The sequence below is a fragment of the Sciurus vulgaris genome (genome assembly GCF_902686455.1).
Source record: "Sciurus vulgaris genome assembly, chromosome: 11".
Classification (NCBI taxonomy): Eukaryota; Metazoa; Chordata; class Mammalia; order Rodentia; family Sciuridae; genus Sciurus; species Sciurus vulgaris.
In genome coordinates this window covers 18,462,305-18,479,572 of record NC_136472.1, presented here as the reverse complement: position 1 = coordinate 18,479,572, position 17,268 = coordinate 18,462,305, and the positions used below count along the sequence as shown (strand labels likewise).

Below are 17,268 nucleotides of genomic sequence, written 5' to 3'. Positions count from 1 at the left end.
AGCCATGGCCTCAACCAATTAAGTTCCCCTAATAATTTTTGTAAATCAACCAAGGAATAGGAGGATTGGAGGAGTAATTGAGGTTTAAGAGGACAAACAGAATCCAATTTAAGCTCAGTTCCCAGTATCTTGAAGGGAGGGACAGTTTGGACCTTATCATTAGATATATGTAGTCCTCCTCTCTCCAGAAGGCTTTGGAGTTCTTTGTATGCTGAGCTTAGTTGTAGGGCATCAGTGGCTCCTATAATAATGTCATCCATGTAAATATACAAAGTAATCTGTGGCCTTTTTCGTAGGGGCTGAAGGAGCTCAGAAACAAAATGTTGACAAAATGCAGGGCTATTTGCCATGCCTTGGGGTAGAACCACCCATTCATAACGTTCATCTGGTCCTTGATAATTGGTAAAGGGCACTGAGAAAGCAAACTTCTCACAATCGTCTGGGTGGAGTGGTATTGAGAAGAAACAATCTTTGATATCAATAACAAGAAGCAAGAGATCTCTTGGGATAGAGGGGGTCCAGGGAAGACCCCTTAGAGGGGTTCCCACTGGAACCATGGGACTATTAATTTTCCTGAGATCTTGAAGCATTCTCCATTTTCCTGATGTTTTTTGGATGACAAAAACTGGACTATTTCAGGGGCTTAGAGATGGTCTGATATGACCTAAGGTTAGTTGTTCTTGTACAATATTTCTTAAATGTTGAAGCTTATTTTGGGGTAATGGCCACTGTTCCACCCATATTGGGTGACCTGGGAGCCATTGGATGGCTGGCGTTATTGGAACAGTGGCCCTTAGGATTGGGGATGAGGCTTTACCCGGGGAGCTGGGACCTTCTGCCTAGATGCCTCAAAAAGAGGGTCTCCTCTGTAATTGCTAAAGGGCCAGATAGATTAAATTGTTGTTCATATTCCTCTTGCTCAAGGAGGTCATCATACACTGCCTTGTGATCAGTTGTTATATAGACCTCTGCTTCCCCTAAGATATCCTATCCTAGTAAATTTGCAGTAAGACCTGAGGCCACGAGGGGGTGCACATCTCCCTGGGCACCGTCCACATCCCGCCATTTGAGCCAATCTTTGGTCTCTTCTGATTTAGTATTACCTCCTACCCCAAGCAACTGGGGGCCAGGAATCAACCTCCACTGAGGTGGAACTTCCTCCTTTCTTAACACAGTCCTATCTGCTCCAGTGTTGATGAGACAGCGGAATTTCTTTCCTGCTATAAAAATGTCCATTTTTGGCCTGACCCCGGGGACAATGGGAACAGTCCAATGTGCTTTAGGGGGGCTATTGGGGGAGAAACCTCCTTTGTGTGACGGGGCTGGAGGGTGCCCCTTGATTAGTTTAAAGGTTTCCCCTCAATGTCGAATTTAAATTTGCAATCCTTCTGCCAATGGAATCCCTTTCTGCATCTTGGGCAAGGCGTTTTGGGGGTGGCCAGCCTTTGAGCTGAACTGGCCGGACTTTGAGCTGAACCCCTAGAGCATCCGGGCAGAGCCTCAGAATACACTCGACCAGTGGGGCAATCCCTTTTGAAGTGGCCTGGTTGCCCACAGCCATAACATACTCCTTTGCCCTTAGTCCCGACTGGTGACAAGGCTGCCATGAGAGCCTCAGCAAGTGAGGCAGTTTGGGCCTGTAGGGCTGCAACCAAGGATTGAGACTGATGCGCTTGCATGCCAATATCTTTGGTAGCCACTATCCACCTTCCCATGGAGCGATCTTTCATCCCTGCACAGGCCAATTTGTGATCGGTAGTCATTCCTTCCCAAACTAACATTTTAACAAATTGATCTCTTAGGGGCCCTGGAGGAAATTTTCTCTGAAGGCTTCTTTCTACCCTTTCAATGAAGGTTGCTAGGTCCTCCGTTGCCTTCTGGGTAATTCCTGCGATGGGGGGTTCTGAGGGGCCCTCCTCTAGCTTTTTCCATGCTGCCAACCCTAGGGTTCTTACTTGTTCTTGATATAGGGCTGGGATGGCAGCCTGTAAGAGGCCAGTAGAGAACTGGTCACTGGACCCCGAGAGCATCCCATAAGTAACCGGGACGGGAGGGTTAGCGGCCTGGTTCCGTTCAGCCTGAGCATGACATTCTTCATTTAAAAAGGCACACCACTTTAGATATAAAGGACCAGGAAGGACAGCTTTGGTTAGGTTCTTCCAATCCTGAGTGGTGCACTGCTGGTGGGCGAGGCCCTGGAGGATGGTTTCAGCCCAAGGGGAATTGGGCCCATCCTCTGAAATAGCTTTCTTTAGTTCCTTTAAATCTTGTGCCTCCCATGGGTACCATATAGCAGGCCGGTGACCCCCTGGATTAGCATTTACCAGGAAGGCCATACAGGGAGGGGGGAGGGTAGAGTCAGTGCATTCTCCCCCAGTATCATAAAATGGCCGCTGGGAAGATTTCCCGTGATCTGGACAAGATGGTGGCAATGAGCTTCCCTGGGGCAGAAGTGGGCCCTCACTATGTGTAGAGGCTGGCTGCCCTCGTGGTTCCTCCACCTCGGGAGGAGCAGACGGAGATGGATTGGGATCCTCATTAAAGGTCTCCCAACGTTGTTTACTATGTGGCAAATTTCTGGAAGGAGATGCAACAGAAGGAGCCAGCAGGGAGCCCCCCTTGGGAGGTCCTGGAGAGAAGCAGGCCTTAAGGGCGGATAACGTAGGGTAGACTCCCAATGGGGGACCCTCCCCTAAACCTATTTTCCTCTCCCTAACCAGTTGTACACGATCCCATGGGGACCACTCAAAAAGATTAGCCGTGGGAAGCCAAGGGGCCACCCGAGTAAAGGTGTCCCAGGCTTTTTCCGCCTGTGTATCAGACCACTCAAGGCCCCTACTCTTCAGCATGAGTCTAAGAGCTGAGAGCGCAGGGTCACCATGTGTGGTGTGTGTTTGCCCATCTTTTCGGAATGCCTTACCTCGGAACGCGCTTGGCCCGATGTGTCGGTACTTTCGGTTTCGAAACTGCCTCTTCCCTTTGGCTGCGGTTCAGCCTTGAGGGGCCCGACGTTGGGCGCCAGATGTTGGGGTCTTAAGCCCCCTTGCTCTTCTCAACCAGCGGCAAGGGAAGGGGACACTCCCCAACAAGGTCAGACCGACTGACCGCCTGCTCCCAGCCCTCCATGCAGAGGACAATCAGATGCGTCAGGGAGACCCGACACAGCAGGAACTCGTTTATTGAGGAAATCACACAGCTTTTATGTAGGGTGGGGGCTAGGCGGGAACCAATCAGCTTAAAGGTCAGCAAGGCATGGGGTGTTCACGCAGGTGAGAGTCCCATAAGACTATATGGCAAGTGCGAGCTGATCACGTTTGTGGAACTATTGTTAACCAATCCCTGAGGGTGGTCCGGTTCATCGTCATTAACTATTGAAACCGCCTTTGAGGCCTTGATCTTGCTCACTCGCCAGGGAGTAAGGAGTCAGCCTGAGTTAGTTAACGTGTCATTAGTCCCAACAATCACTGACCTGATTTGTGAGGGTGATTTTCCTCCTCTTTTAGTCTGTCTTCCATGTCATAGAACTAATCCCATCCTTTAATTCCTCACAGATATTGATACTAGACCATTGATACCATCAGCATTTTTCAAGGTTAAATTTGAATACAAGTCAAAAGAAAAGCACGATTCAGAAAGTTTGATGTACAACCGAATGACAGCTTTTGCTCTTGCCATAATGGAGTACACATGGGTCATTATGAGATTCCCTACAGGTCTGGTGCATACTCAGCTTTGGCTCTGTTCTTGATGCCCCCACTATGTGAAGGTCTTGAAGATGGCGCCCCTTCTTGCCACCCAGGTACAAGAATGAACATTCTAGCCTCTCTACTGTGCTCACTTTTAACCCTGCTTCCAACACTCCAAATTTTCACTACACAGACACGTCTCCATTAAATTGTTTCAGTGACATTTTTTTCTTCTTCCTTCATTTTCTACTATTGTTTTTGAATTACTTGTTTTCTCCCTCAAGTGTCCCCTTTATTCATTAATTGTAGCAGAATATCATGCTTATAACAAAGAACCCAACCTGAAGGTGTGTTCCTAAAATGGAATGAAAACACTTAAATAACTTTGTAATAGACAAATACAGTCTATCTCCTACCACAGTGTAATCCTACACAATACCTTTAAGACTTTTTCTCCCTTGGATTACGCTCTCTTGTGACATTATATGATTACTCCCTTCAAGTATTAAAACTGAGTCCTGATGATGGACATTTACTATCTGTGCATTTCCAGTGGATGAAAATCAGGACTGACATTGTATGTACATGTGTGTGTGTTTGTGTGTGTGTGTATGTGCATGTATTATTAAGCATGTAAGAGTTCTTTAATCACTGTTCAAGCCTACCAAGAATTTTATGCATATACATTTTGAGCTCTGCATCTGTCTCATAGTAATCACTGCAATAGTGGAATACACCACATACTTTAAAAAATAGCTACAATACACATCTGCTGAATTAAATGACTATTAATCCTTAGAACATTTAGATAGCATACTTACACCAAATAAAATAACGAAGAAAGAAACCCTTAGGGTAAGTGTCTGAACTTAAATTTAATAATGACTTGGAAAATTTAAATGTAAAGTCATTTTAAACACTCTAAATACCCCAAATCAACAAAAATTTAAAAATTGGTGATTTCATATAGGTGGTGAGGAAATTAAGTAAAATAAATAAATAAAAAGTATTGTACTGTGAATATGAGATGTGAAAAAATATCAAATTTCTGATAAATTTATGTATTCAGCATAATCACAGGAAAATCTCTAACTAAATGAAGTAACATTAAATAGTAAAAAACAACCATGTGAAGAAAGAAATTTGCAGAATAAAACATTCAGTAATATGTCACAAATATTTACTTAGCACCTCTGTAATTCATAGAATGTTTGCTGAAGAGTAAGTAAATTTTGATTTAACCAGTGACAAATAGTAAATACTGCTTACATCTGGGAAAGGAGAGAACCGAGTGGGATTTGGACCAGAAGACACTCAAAGTGAAACAGATGTACAAAAACCTCAAATTTTATAAAATATGATATTTATGTGTAAAAAAGATTAACACTAATATATAAAGGCAATCACACTTATATTTAATATGTTAGGAAAAACAAGTACATTAAATTATAGGAAAAAGTAAATCTTTATTTGTGCCAACCCAAATTGGTGCACATCTGTAATTCCAGCAGTTCCAGAGACTGAGGAAGGAGTATCCCAAATTCAAAGTCAGCCTCAGCAACTTAGTGAGGCACTTAGCAACTCGGGGAGACCCTGTCTCTAAATAAAATATAAAACAGGGCTGGGGATATGACTCAGTCATTAATCACCTGTGGGTTCAATCCTCAGTACCAAAAAAAGAAAAAAAAGTATATTTTTATGGTTAATATTTTAACATTTACCAGAACTCTTAAGTAGAATCCCTTTAGTTTGTTAATTAAAAATTAATAATTTTCAAACACAAACTAATGTAAGCACACTACATGGGAAACTTCTGCAGACCAAAACTATTATGACTAATGAAAAGGCAATTATTTATTGCATGTAAAATTTTTATTATCAAGAATGCACACATATTACATAGACACATTATAAAAATAGGCACTACTTATAAAAGACACAGATAACAAACATGTAAGTTATATCTAAACTCATTTAAAGATACTTTATTGAAGTAAAATTCACCTTCCTCGAAGTGAATTATTTAAAATTAAAAGGTAATGATTTAGTGCCAATTATATTCACAATGCTTTATAGCCACCAACTCTAGAGTTGTATTTCCACCAGTGAAAGTTCATTTCTCCTCATTCTGGCTTTGCTCATCCCTCCTCATGTGTTTTCTTTTCCTTTTCTTTTCTGGATAACTCCAAAAGTATTCATAATAGAGGTGACCTTTGTTCCCCAGATGCTTTAAAGTATTATATTTTCGAGAGTCACACCTGTTAAGAGTTTGTACGGTACTTCATTATGCTTTTCAAATACTCATTTCATAGTAGTAAACATAAAAGCTGCAGTTTTAATAATTTCAAATGTATAAAGCTGAACTCTTAACTGTAACTCAATGTTTCACAGCTGACCTCTGGAACATATTTGATTTCAGTAATTGATTCTTCACATCTGTTAGCAACTCCTCATTTCCCCCAACCCCTAACCCTTGGAAACTATCATCCTACATTCTGATTTCATAATTTTTAATACCATAAGTGAAAATCATTAATTATTTGTCTGTGACTATTTTATTCAACATAATTTTCTCCAAGGTTTCTGTGATATCATATGTTAGAGGATATCTTTTTTTAAAGAGTTTTTTTAATACTTCTATTTTATTTATTTATCTATTTTTTTTAATGTGGCGCTTTACATATGCTAGGCAAGTGCTCTACCACTGAGCCAAAACCTGTCCTCCCCGCTTTTCTTTGGTTCTGGGGATTGAACCCAGAGGTGCTTTACTTCTGAGCTGCATCCCTAAAAATTTTTGTTTTTTAAATTTTAAAATAGAGCCTTGCTATGTTCCAGGGACTGGCCTCTGACTTTCAATCCTCCTGCCTAAGCCTCCCATGTCACTGGGATTACAGACAAGCACCACCACACTCAGCAGAGTATACCATTTATAAGTCTTATGAATATTCCATATTGTACATAAATTGTATTCATGTATTCCACCATGAATGCATATTTATGTTACTTCCACTTTGGTCTGTTTCAAAAAAACATGAGGGCACTGATATCTCCTTGAGTCCTAATTTCAATTCTTTTGAACAAAATCCAGAAGTTGGATGGCTGGTTCATACTATACTATTAATTAATAACTGAATCCACAGTTGAATACAAATTGTCCCTGATAATTAGTGGATAACTTCTAGGCTTTTGATTATACTTTCAAATGCTTTAGGGATAATCTACTTGTTGCTTGACTTCTCCTCAGGGAGAGTCTCAAAATATGAAAAAAAAAATCTATAAATCATCCTCACAAATGCCATGTTAAGAAAACATGGGGGAATCAAGAGAGATGTTTCATTACAGGTAACAAAGAGTGAAGGTTTCAAGTGGTATGGTATATGAATAATATCTACAGAAATGGCCACAATATTCCCTGGCTTTGTCATCTGATGAAAGTGGCTATTTCTCCTTTGCAATGCCTTAAATGCAACAAGATCTCTTTCCTTTTCTCTTCGTATTAATTTTTTAATATTGAATATTTTTAAATGGAGTATTTTTGAAGCAGATTGTGTGAGGTTGAAAAATATTTAGATGTACATATAAATACATATATAATAATATATTATATATACACATGTGTATACATTCATGCATGTATTGTGTTATGTGTGTGTGCATATGTGTATGTGTGTGTGTGTGTATGAATGACAGAAATTCAAAGAAAGAGGAGATGAGGAGATGAACCCCAAAGGATTTTTTTGGGGGGTGAAAGTCAAAATTCGAATTTCTTGTTGCTGGCAATACGCAGGGCCCCATTCCTACTGGACAAGTACTGCACCACTGAATGACAACTCCAACCCAAGAGGCTGAAGGACTGCCAAAATTCAGTCGTTCATTTTGAAGTTCTCCCAAATACTAATTTAGTCACTCTAGACTCTTTTTGTCACCCTTTCAAAAGTAATTTAAAAATCTAATGATTATGTAAATTATATGTAAGTGTATTCATTAACAATCTCTTAATAAGCAAATGGGAGTTTCCACTTTACACTGAGAGATGGAAAGCCTTTCTTGACCATTAGGAGACAAAGTCCCCAGTTGTATACTGATGGTAAAATATTCTTTATTTTGGAGTGGTATCTGATTCAACTTTTTTTGGTGCATAGAGTTAAAAATGAAATTCTAATATTCAATAAAGATAGCAAACTATGAAAAAGCAGACTGTTTTGCAGACCTGTAATCCCAGCAGCTTGGGCAGCTGAGGCAGGAGTATGGCAGCAGCCTAGAGAGGTTGTAAGCAGACTAGTGTGACCCGTCTCAAAATAAGATGCAAGAAAAGGGCTGGGGATGTGGCTCAGTGGGGTCAATTCCTGACACACACAAAAAAAAAAAAAAGGAAGGAAGAAAATACAGAGGAAGGGAAAGACAGACAGACATAAAAGCAGATTGTTATTTTTTCCACTGAACTCTAAGACTGGTGAGAGGAAGCAGTTTCTATCTCTGCTTACCTCTTAGGAGATTGGTACTTACCAAGGCACTTTGTCTTTTAGCTTCTTATGATTACAGATCCCAGCAAACTAAACAACAAAAACCAGATATACCCTTTTTCTTATCGGATTTATCAAAAGTATTTCTCTAATGCTTTAGACTGGTGCACTTTCATATTTCTAATTAAAGAAGCATGTATGTATAGGGCAAGGTTGAATTTAAGACACTCATAACAATGTAAGCAGGATTTTACATACAGTAATTGGAAGTTGTACTTAATCAGCTGTATGTTTAACATTGTCAAATGTCATGATTTTGCCTATTTCCCTATGCATTTCTTATAGACTTCTGTAACAATTTTCCGTGTAGAGAATGCCCTTATTCTTCTTTTATAATTTAGGAGAGATTGGTGCTCACATTATTTTACACAAGTGGTAATAATAGTCCTGCCTTGACTGTGAAATGCCTGCTTGCATGTTACTCCTTTCAATCTCCAGTCTATTAGAACCATGAAGATATATCTTGTTTTTCACACATGTTCATTTACCCAAAATGCTTTATTACATTTGAAAAAATGTTCTTGTGGACTTTGTGGACAGAGGGATTTCAAATAACATCTAAGACTCCATGCGTATGTCATTTTGAATATGTTTCATTGCATTTCTATGATATTATATATCATATTATAAGTTTTATACAGGATAGAAATTTATAAAATCAAAAGCATATGAAACTTTCTTTCTCCTTAAAGTACAGTGTCCCTTCATCCAAATCCAGTTTCTTGACTCTTTTTTGTATAAAGACAGAATGTACCTGTTTGTCCTAATTTGATCAGACTTCCTTATACTCACCCTGTGTTCTTGCACGTACTATATATCAGATTTGTTACATGTAAACAAGTATATATCAATTACTCTGACAGTGTACCCAGGGGAAGATTAATATTTTAAGTGAATTTGAATCATAATATCTTACATTAAAATTTTATTAAATTTGAAAACTATAGATGGTAGGTCATCCAAAACCACAGCCTATTTGGTTCAATTTAAGTCATCAAGAAACTGGGGCAGCTGCAGAGATCAGGACAGGTTGCAAGGTTACATCCTACCTTGACCTGTTCCTCACCTATTCGTCATCTGAGTCTGGTGAGTAAAGTGCTGAAAAGTGTTCAAATTCATCTGTAAGGAAAACTTCTTCAGGTAGTTTGCTGTTAAAAAGAAAACAAAACCAAACAAAAAACACCAGCATCAAGAACATGATCCTGAGAGATTTAGTGGGTAATATGCGTACACCGAATTGTTTAATCACCTTCTCAACAAATCTGGAAGGATATACTGGTTTTGTATCTGAGAAAAAAGGGTTTAGGATAAATTACTGTCACAGAGTTATATATGAAAAGGTTACATGCAAATAAAACAGTATTAACATATGTATATCTTCTGGCTTGTTTCTTTTCATAAAAACAATTAGCAAAGTGATCACTTAGAGTTTCCTATTCATAACTGCCAATTGTGGTACATTTTCAACTCTACCTGTGAGAATTTGAATTTCAAAGGACCATGTATTGAAGGAGAGAGTTGTATGCATTAGAAAATTGATTATTAGACATTTTACTTGTGTAATTTACATCAATACCATGTTCGTTTGTTAAATGAAATTAACAGATGTCAAGAAGTTATTGCAATTATACAGAATATTAAAGAAGAGTACAATTATCCATTTATCTAACAAAAATAGTATTTAGGTTATTTAAACGTTGGTGGCCATTTTTGCTTTATAATTCTGTATAACTTCATCAGTATCTCTGCTTATTCATCTATTTATGCATCTATCTATCATTATCTATCTATCTATGTAGGTTTCTCAACCTTGGTACAAGTTGTTGGTGTGGATATTGTTTTGGGCAAGATATTGTGGATCACAGATAATCTTTAATCATCAGATGACAGTAGCAATTCATTTTCTTGTTGCAAATATCAAAATATCTCCAGACATTGCACAAATTTCATTGGTAAGCCAAATCACCATATATCAGAACAAGTTGATCTCAGTCTCAATTTCTGCATATTTTTATTTGTAAAAATGTTTATTTTCTAATATAACTCAGAAACTAAGGATTTATCTTATTTGCAGAGTTTTAGAATAAATGTCCACATGATAATATTTGTAATCTACTGACATTGCTACTATGTATTTCCAATACAGGCTTTCTAATAAAATTGGATGGAAAAACCCAATCTCACAGTGGTGCATGAGTTCATTCTGAAGGGTGTCACGTCACACCCTGAGCTGCAGGCTCCACTGTTTGGGCTGTTCCTCATCATCTACCTGGTCTCAGTGCTGGGCAACCTGGGCATGATCATCCTCACCAAGGTGGACCACAGCCTGCAAACGCCCATGTACTTTTTTCTCAGACACCTGGCTATTACAGATCTTGGTTATTCTACAGTTGTAGGACCCAAGATGTTAGTAAATTTTGTTGTGGATCAAAATACAATCTCCTATCACTTTTGTGCTACACAGCTGGCTTTCTTTCTTGTGTTTATTATCAGTGAACTCTTTATTCTGTCCGCCATGTCCTATGACCGCTACGTGGCCATCTGTAACCCTCTCCTCTACACTGTCATCATGTCACAGAGGGTATGTCATGTATTAGTGGCAATTCCATATCTCTACTGCACATTTGTGTCTCTTCTAATTACCATAAAGATTTTTACCTTATCCTTCTGTGGCTACAATGTCATTAGTCATTTCTACTGTGACAGTCTCCCTTTAATATCTTTGCTCTGCTCAAACACACATGAAATTGAAGTGATAATTCTGATCTTAGCAGCTTTTAATTTGATTTCCTCTCTTCTGGTCATTGTTGTGTCTTACCTGCTCATCCTCAAAGCCATTCTCAGGATGAAGTCAGCTGAGGGCAGGCGCAAGGCTTTCTCCACCTGCGGATCCCACCTGACAGCGGTCACTGTGTTCTATGGGACTTTGATATTTATGTATGTGCAGCCCAAGTCCAGTCACTCCTTTGACACTGATAAAGTGGCTTCCATATTTTATACCCTGGTCATCCCCATGTTGAATCCCTTGATCTACAGCCTGAGGAACAAAGATGTAAAGTATGCCCTAAAGAGAACCTGGAATAAGATACACAATGTATTTTCTTGACGTTTATATATTCTATGAGCCATAAATCGTGTTTGGTTGTGAACCTGTTCTGCTTCCCTCCAGAACAGTAAGCAGAACTGGGTTTGGATTGGCCTTCACATTTCTGAATACTGCAAATATTTAATTGAACAAAAACTGAAAGATTTTGCCTTCCTTGAGGGGGAGAGATGAATTGTGGTATAAAAATTAAGGGGATTCTGAATAAATAGGCTTGGGGTCTATATACATTAAGGTGTATGCAATAGGAGAGTGACAATAAGTAATATGTGCAGAAAAGGAGTTGTGCTTTTCTGTGGTCTCAACTATGAAACATATTTTCAGCTCACATGCTTGTTTTAAAATGTGTTGTTCTTGGATGTAAATGTAACCGTTCTGTCTTAAGCACAGTTCTATAAGTTGTGTGACCTGATTATTTGAAGAAATCAGTCACAAAAATCTGCTCATTTTCCTTTTCCACTTGAGGATCTTGAGATTTTTCTCTTTTCTTATCAATAGTCTTAGTTTTATATGTGTCCAAGACATTCTATTAACCTTTTAGCTATTTAGTAGCCTACAGGTTCAGTGCTGTATGTAATCTTACCTAATTCACCACATCTGTGTATGGAAGTGAATGCACCAATTAAGGGAGATCTCTTAAGTTCTGCCCTTGAAGCTTCTGGGTTTTGCTCCCACTTCTTCTTTCCTGGCTCAGTCTTGATTAATTAGAGCTTGTGTTTGTCTCAAGATATTTACTCTCCTTTACCAGGCTTAAATGCAAAGAATAAATCCTGTTTGAAAAATCATTGTCTATTTGTTATTTTATTCTTACCTAAGGGACCTGTCTCTTATGGAATAGACTCTTGGCCTCTTTATCTCTCTCTCTTTTTCTTTCCCCTTTGGATAATATTCTTTAGGTTTGGTACATATGACAGTGTATTATCTTTTGGTTAACCTCCATTATTTCATAATCCCAGTTAGTGGAAGCAAACAAAGATGGTCTTACAATTTGAGCCATAATATATTTCCAATAGAGAGTAGCATGATATGTATCTATATATAATTGTCATATCTTCTGGACACACTTTGTAACTCTCTCTAAAATCATCCATGCTTTATTATTGTTATTCTTTCACATTTGTAGCATTTCCTTTATATTATGTAAGGACTGATCTGTTTTCTTAGAACACCATCATGTAATAAAGTTATTTTTGAATCTATCAAATGTGAATAAAAATATTTCATTAGAATACTAACAGCAATTGTATATTTTCATGTGTAGGTATATATAACTAAGAGGTTTATATAATTTATTATATAATATAACAAAATTTCTGCAAATGGTTTATATATGCAAGATAAATATATATATATATATATTTTTTTTTTTCTTTTTGTTTGTACTGGGGATTAAACACAGTGATATTTCAACACTGAGCCTCATCCCTGAACCCTTTCTTAATATTTTAATTTGACACAGGGTCTCACTAAGTTGCTGCTGAAGTTGGCTTTGGACTTGCAATCCTCCATCCTCAGTCTCCCAAGTCACTGGGATTACTGGTGTGTGCCACTGTATCTGGCTAAAAAAAATTTTAATTCCCAAGAGACCTTATGTTGAACAGAGATAAAATGAAATGTTTTTAATTAGTAGTTTGGGAATACAAATTCTGGGTATGTATAAATTAATATAATTCCTAATTATTTTATGTTCCTTCAAATTAATTTCAGTGATAATTATAACTTTTTAAGAAAAAAATATTTCTAATATTTAAATTTCAAAAACCACACTGTGAGTAAACATTGCCTAATATGTTACTTCTAAAATAAACATTGACCAGCTTTTTGATAATTCTTCAAATTATCACGTTAATAGTATGCTCTGGTTGAACATTTTATAACATCTTGCTCATTTAGAAATTGGTGTTTATTGCATTATTATGTGGAATTAGAAGGTATTTCATGGATTTTTTTCATTTAATGTAATATTCTAAAAACCAAGAATGGCATATGATTTAAATACTTGATTGAAAAATTTGAGTCAACAGAATTAAATATTGTATACAATAATGATTCCAAGGTCTATACAATTAAGAATAAGATATTTTGAAAATTAAGAGCCCTCTGAGTATTTAAACAAACAAATTTGTAGTTACAATTAACATCATAAGGTGTGGGGTATTATATTGAATAATTTCAGAGACACTAAACAACACGTTAGAAAAAAAAATCATGGATGAAGATAGTCTCAAAATGGAAATGTATTAAAAACAATCTTTCCACACCATCCCCAAATCAGTTCCAGGTGACTCAATCTGAAATTCTTCAAAATGTATAGGGGGAAAAAAAAAGAATAACTAATTCTTAGAAACACTTAAAGAAAACTAAGAAGATGGTACATTTTTTCAAATTTTTGAGGAGTGCTCACCTGATATCACAGACAAATAAAGGCATCAAATCTTTCAAAATTCTTAATGAAATGTTAGTAGGTGAATTTAGCAGAACATACAAACAATAATACACTGTGCTCGATTTAAGCCAGAATCTAATGTTTCACTTATTTGAAAATCAAAAGGTCATTACCTATATTGAGAAACTAGAAATCAAGAAATAAAATGTATGAGACATGTTAATGAATGCAAAAAAATTGGAAGTTCCAATATGCATTAATGACACAAACTTTGAACAAACTGTAAATTGGAAACTTCCTTGGGTATGCAGCACAGATGTTTCTTGGTATAACTTTCAGAGACACAGAAGGATTTCTCTTGGCTGCAAAGGCTTATGAAACTATGTAGCCTTTGACTATACAATTCAATGAGCTTATCAGAGAGGCTACATGACACTCATCATTGTGTCCTACGTTGGAGGAATTCTGCAGGCTAGTATACACACTGTGGCCACTTTCACACTATCCTTCTGTGGATCAATGAGATCAGACACATTTTCGGTGATATCCCTTCTCTCCTTACTGTTGCTTATTTTAAGATCTGCACAAACCAGCTTCTCCTCTTGTTTTGTTCCAGGTTTCCTGAGATATCTACTGTACTAGTAGTCCTGATCTCCTATGGTTTCCTTCTGTTGTCTATTCTGAGGATATAGTCTGCTGAAGAAAAACGGTCTTCTCCATGTGCTTCTCACCTAATGTGTATCCATTTCTCATAGGAATTTTCTTTTCAGATATGTGAGTTAAAATTCCAACTAAGCTTTGGATCATGACATAATAGCATAGCTATATTATACAATTGTGATTCCCATGCTGAATCACATCATTTATAATTTGATAAAGATGCAAAAGAGGCAACACAGAAAAATTTGAAAGAAACTGGTTTATCATTTAAGCACATTTTCCACATTTTAAAAAGTGATGTTCCATATGTCCATATCAAGTGGGTAAGGTGAAATTTTTGTTTTGATTCATTAATATGCATAACTGTTAAAGAAAACGGGGGAAATTAAACACCATATCCACACATGTCCCCTTTATGTTTCCTAAAACCTTGCCGAGCTGAGGAGAAAATGAGAACAAGTCTGGGTCAAGATGACCAGATGCATATTATCATTGAGGAAACTGGCTTTTTCATGCACAGCAGGAACTAGGCCATGTTAGTGTTACCTGTAGAAAGTTACTTTCTTGCATGTATGCTAGGGTACTGTTCCTTTGGGATGCTGGTCATACAATAAAACTAAGCATTCTGTTGCTAATTATGTCACTGTTTCTGTTCCTCTCTCAATGGTGACTGGCTGGAACTGAGGACACCATAGAAAGGTTATGAGTCACAGATCAGCCAGGTATCACTGAACAAAGCACCACGAGGGAGAAGAGGAATTGCTTGCTGAAGCTCCTTGAGGGATGCAGGTGCCATCTCTTCAGCCTCTCACCACCAAACTCTTCTTGGAGCAATCACTGATCTCATAAGCTTTCCTCAATAGATCATAGGTCTCACACACTCTCTCTGTCACTTCCTTTGGCTTTTCCACAATGTGCACCACTGTCCTGGTACCACTGGGTTGTATAAGGAACAATATACAACTATCTGCAATTCTCTTCTTCTGCAGATATTTTAAAATAAAGATTAATGTGAATTCTGTCTTGGTTCATTTAAAATGAAGAACAAAAATCCTCTATTTGCATTTTCCAGTATTTATACTAATTTGTGCATTTAAGTATGTGGGTACATAAATGCTGATACTGATGCATGGGAATGGCTTCATCAAATACTCCTAATCCAAACACTTATCGCTGTTGCCATAAGCCCAGAGCACTTTCCACGAAGTCACTGGCACCTGATTTCAGATCAAAGCAATGAGCTCCATTCTCAATCCCAGGCTGTGGTTCAGGTAATGGACTGAAATTCCTGAGTATTATCCCTGAGTTAACTCATGATGCTGTGTCCCCTCCCCCCTTTTTGTCATCTGTACCACAGGTATAGATCCATTTTTAATTTCTCACAGAATACGGAAACTATACAGCATTTTCATCAAGATTAGTCTTAAATTCAAGAAAAAACAAATACAAAGATAAAATAGAAACACCTGGCAGATATTGCTTTTGCCAGAACAATGCAAACATCTATTAATGTGAGATTTCATACTCGTCTGGACCCTACTCAGCTTTTAGCTGTGTTTTCTTTTGATATTATTACTCTGTGAGAGCTTTATAGATGATACACTTTCTCATTGCTGAAATCTAAGATGGAAAGATCAGAAAAGTTTCTTTACTATGTTCCTATCTAGCCTTGCTTTCCAGCACATCTTGTTTTCATTGCAAAGATATTTCTACATCAAATACTTTATTCCTTTTAAAAACATCATGGTACTTTTTTTGCCCTTTTTACATTTTATTTTGAGACAGTGTCTAACTAAGTTGCTTAAGGCCTCACTAAATTGCCAAGGTTGGCTTTGAACTTGTGATCCTTCTGCCTCAACCTCCTGAGCCACTAGGATTAGAGGCCTGTGCCACCATGCCCAGTCATTGTGCTTAATGTGTATTCTGCATTCTTAATATTGAAACTACGCAATTCAGTACTGTTAACAATTGGCACAATGTTTTTCAACACATCTCTGGAATTTGATTATCTTGAAAAAATTGAGCCTTCATGCCTATTTATTATCAACTTCTCATTTCCCCCAACTCTCCGTCCTTTGCAGCCATCCTTCCGCTTTCTGAATCTGTGAGCTTGAGTATTTTGAATATCTCATGTAAATGGCATCATGCAGTATTCATCACTCGATAATCGGTTTATTCAGAATAATGTTCTCCAAGTACCTCCATGTTATCACACATATCAGGATAGAAATCTTTAAGGCTGAAAGATAGTCCATTGTTTGCATATACCACTTTTTATTTATTCATCCATCAATGAATATTTATGCTGTTTACACAGCTTTGCTCTTTCAAATTATGCTGCAAGGAATGTGACACCACTAATATCTCCGGAACCCTAATGTTCAGATGCTTCTGGATAAAATGCAGAATTGAGTTTGCAGGATTCTATGATGAGGAGAAAAAGAAAGAAGGAAAGAAAGAGAGAGAGAGGAAGGAAGGAAGGAAGGAAGGAAGGAAGGAAGGAAGGAAGGAAGGAAGGAAGGAAGGAAGGAAGGAAGGAAATCAAAGGTGAAAAACGTTGCCCCTGACAATCTGTGAACAGCCTCCAGGCATTTCATTAAGTATTCAAGTGCCATAGTGATAATAAATAAATTGCTTTGCATTTCCTCAGGGAGCATCTCTAAAGTTGAAACAATGCATAAATTGTCCTTGAAAATGCCTAATTCAGAAATACATGGGAGGATGACAAAAGAAGCTTCATTATAGGTAACAGAGGTAGGTTTTATGAGGTCACACTGTGGCAAATGTCTCTTTAGAAATTATCACATTTGTTATGGCTATTACATCTATTCTATATCTGATTAGCTTCTATGCTTCTATGCTTCTACTACTCCATAATGCTTGAACAACATTCAGAGTAGGAACTCTTTC

General features: G+C 37.6%; 1 protein-coding gene across 1 annotated transcript in view; it reads left to right on the top strand.

The window, feature by feature from the left end:
- Positions 1 to 10,373: 10,373 nt before the first annotated feature.
- LOC306639703 (uncharacterized protein) overlaps positions 10,374 to 17,268 on the top strand; it is a gene marked incomplete at both ends in the record, with an annotated part of 32,499 nt that continues 25,604 nt past the window's right edge. The window contains one exon of the mRNA XM_079103480.1: positions 10,374 to 11,303. Coding sequence (XP_078959606.1) covers positions 10,374 to 11,303 — 930 coding nt within the window. The remainder of the gene's footprint in view (positions 11,304 to 17,268) is intronic.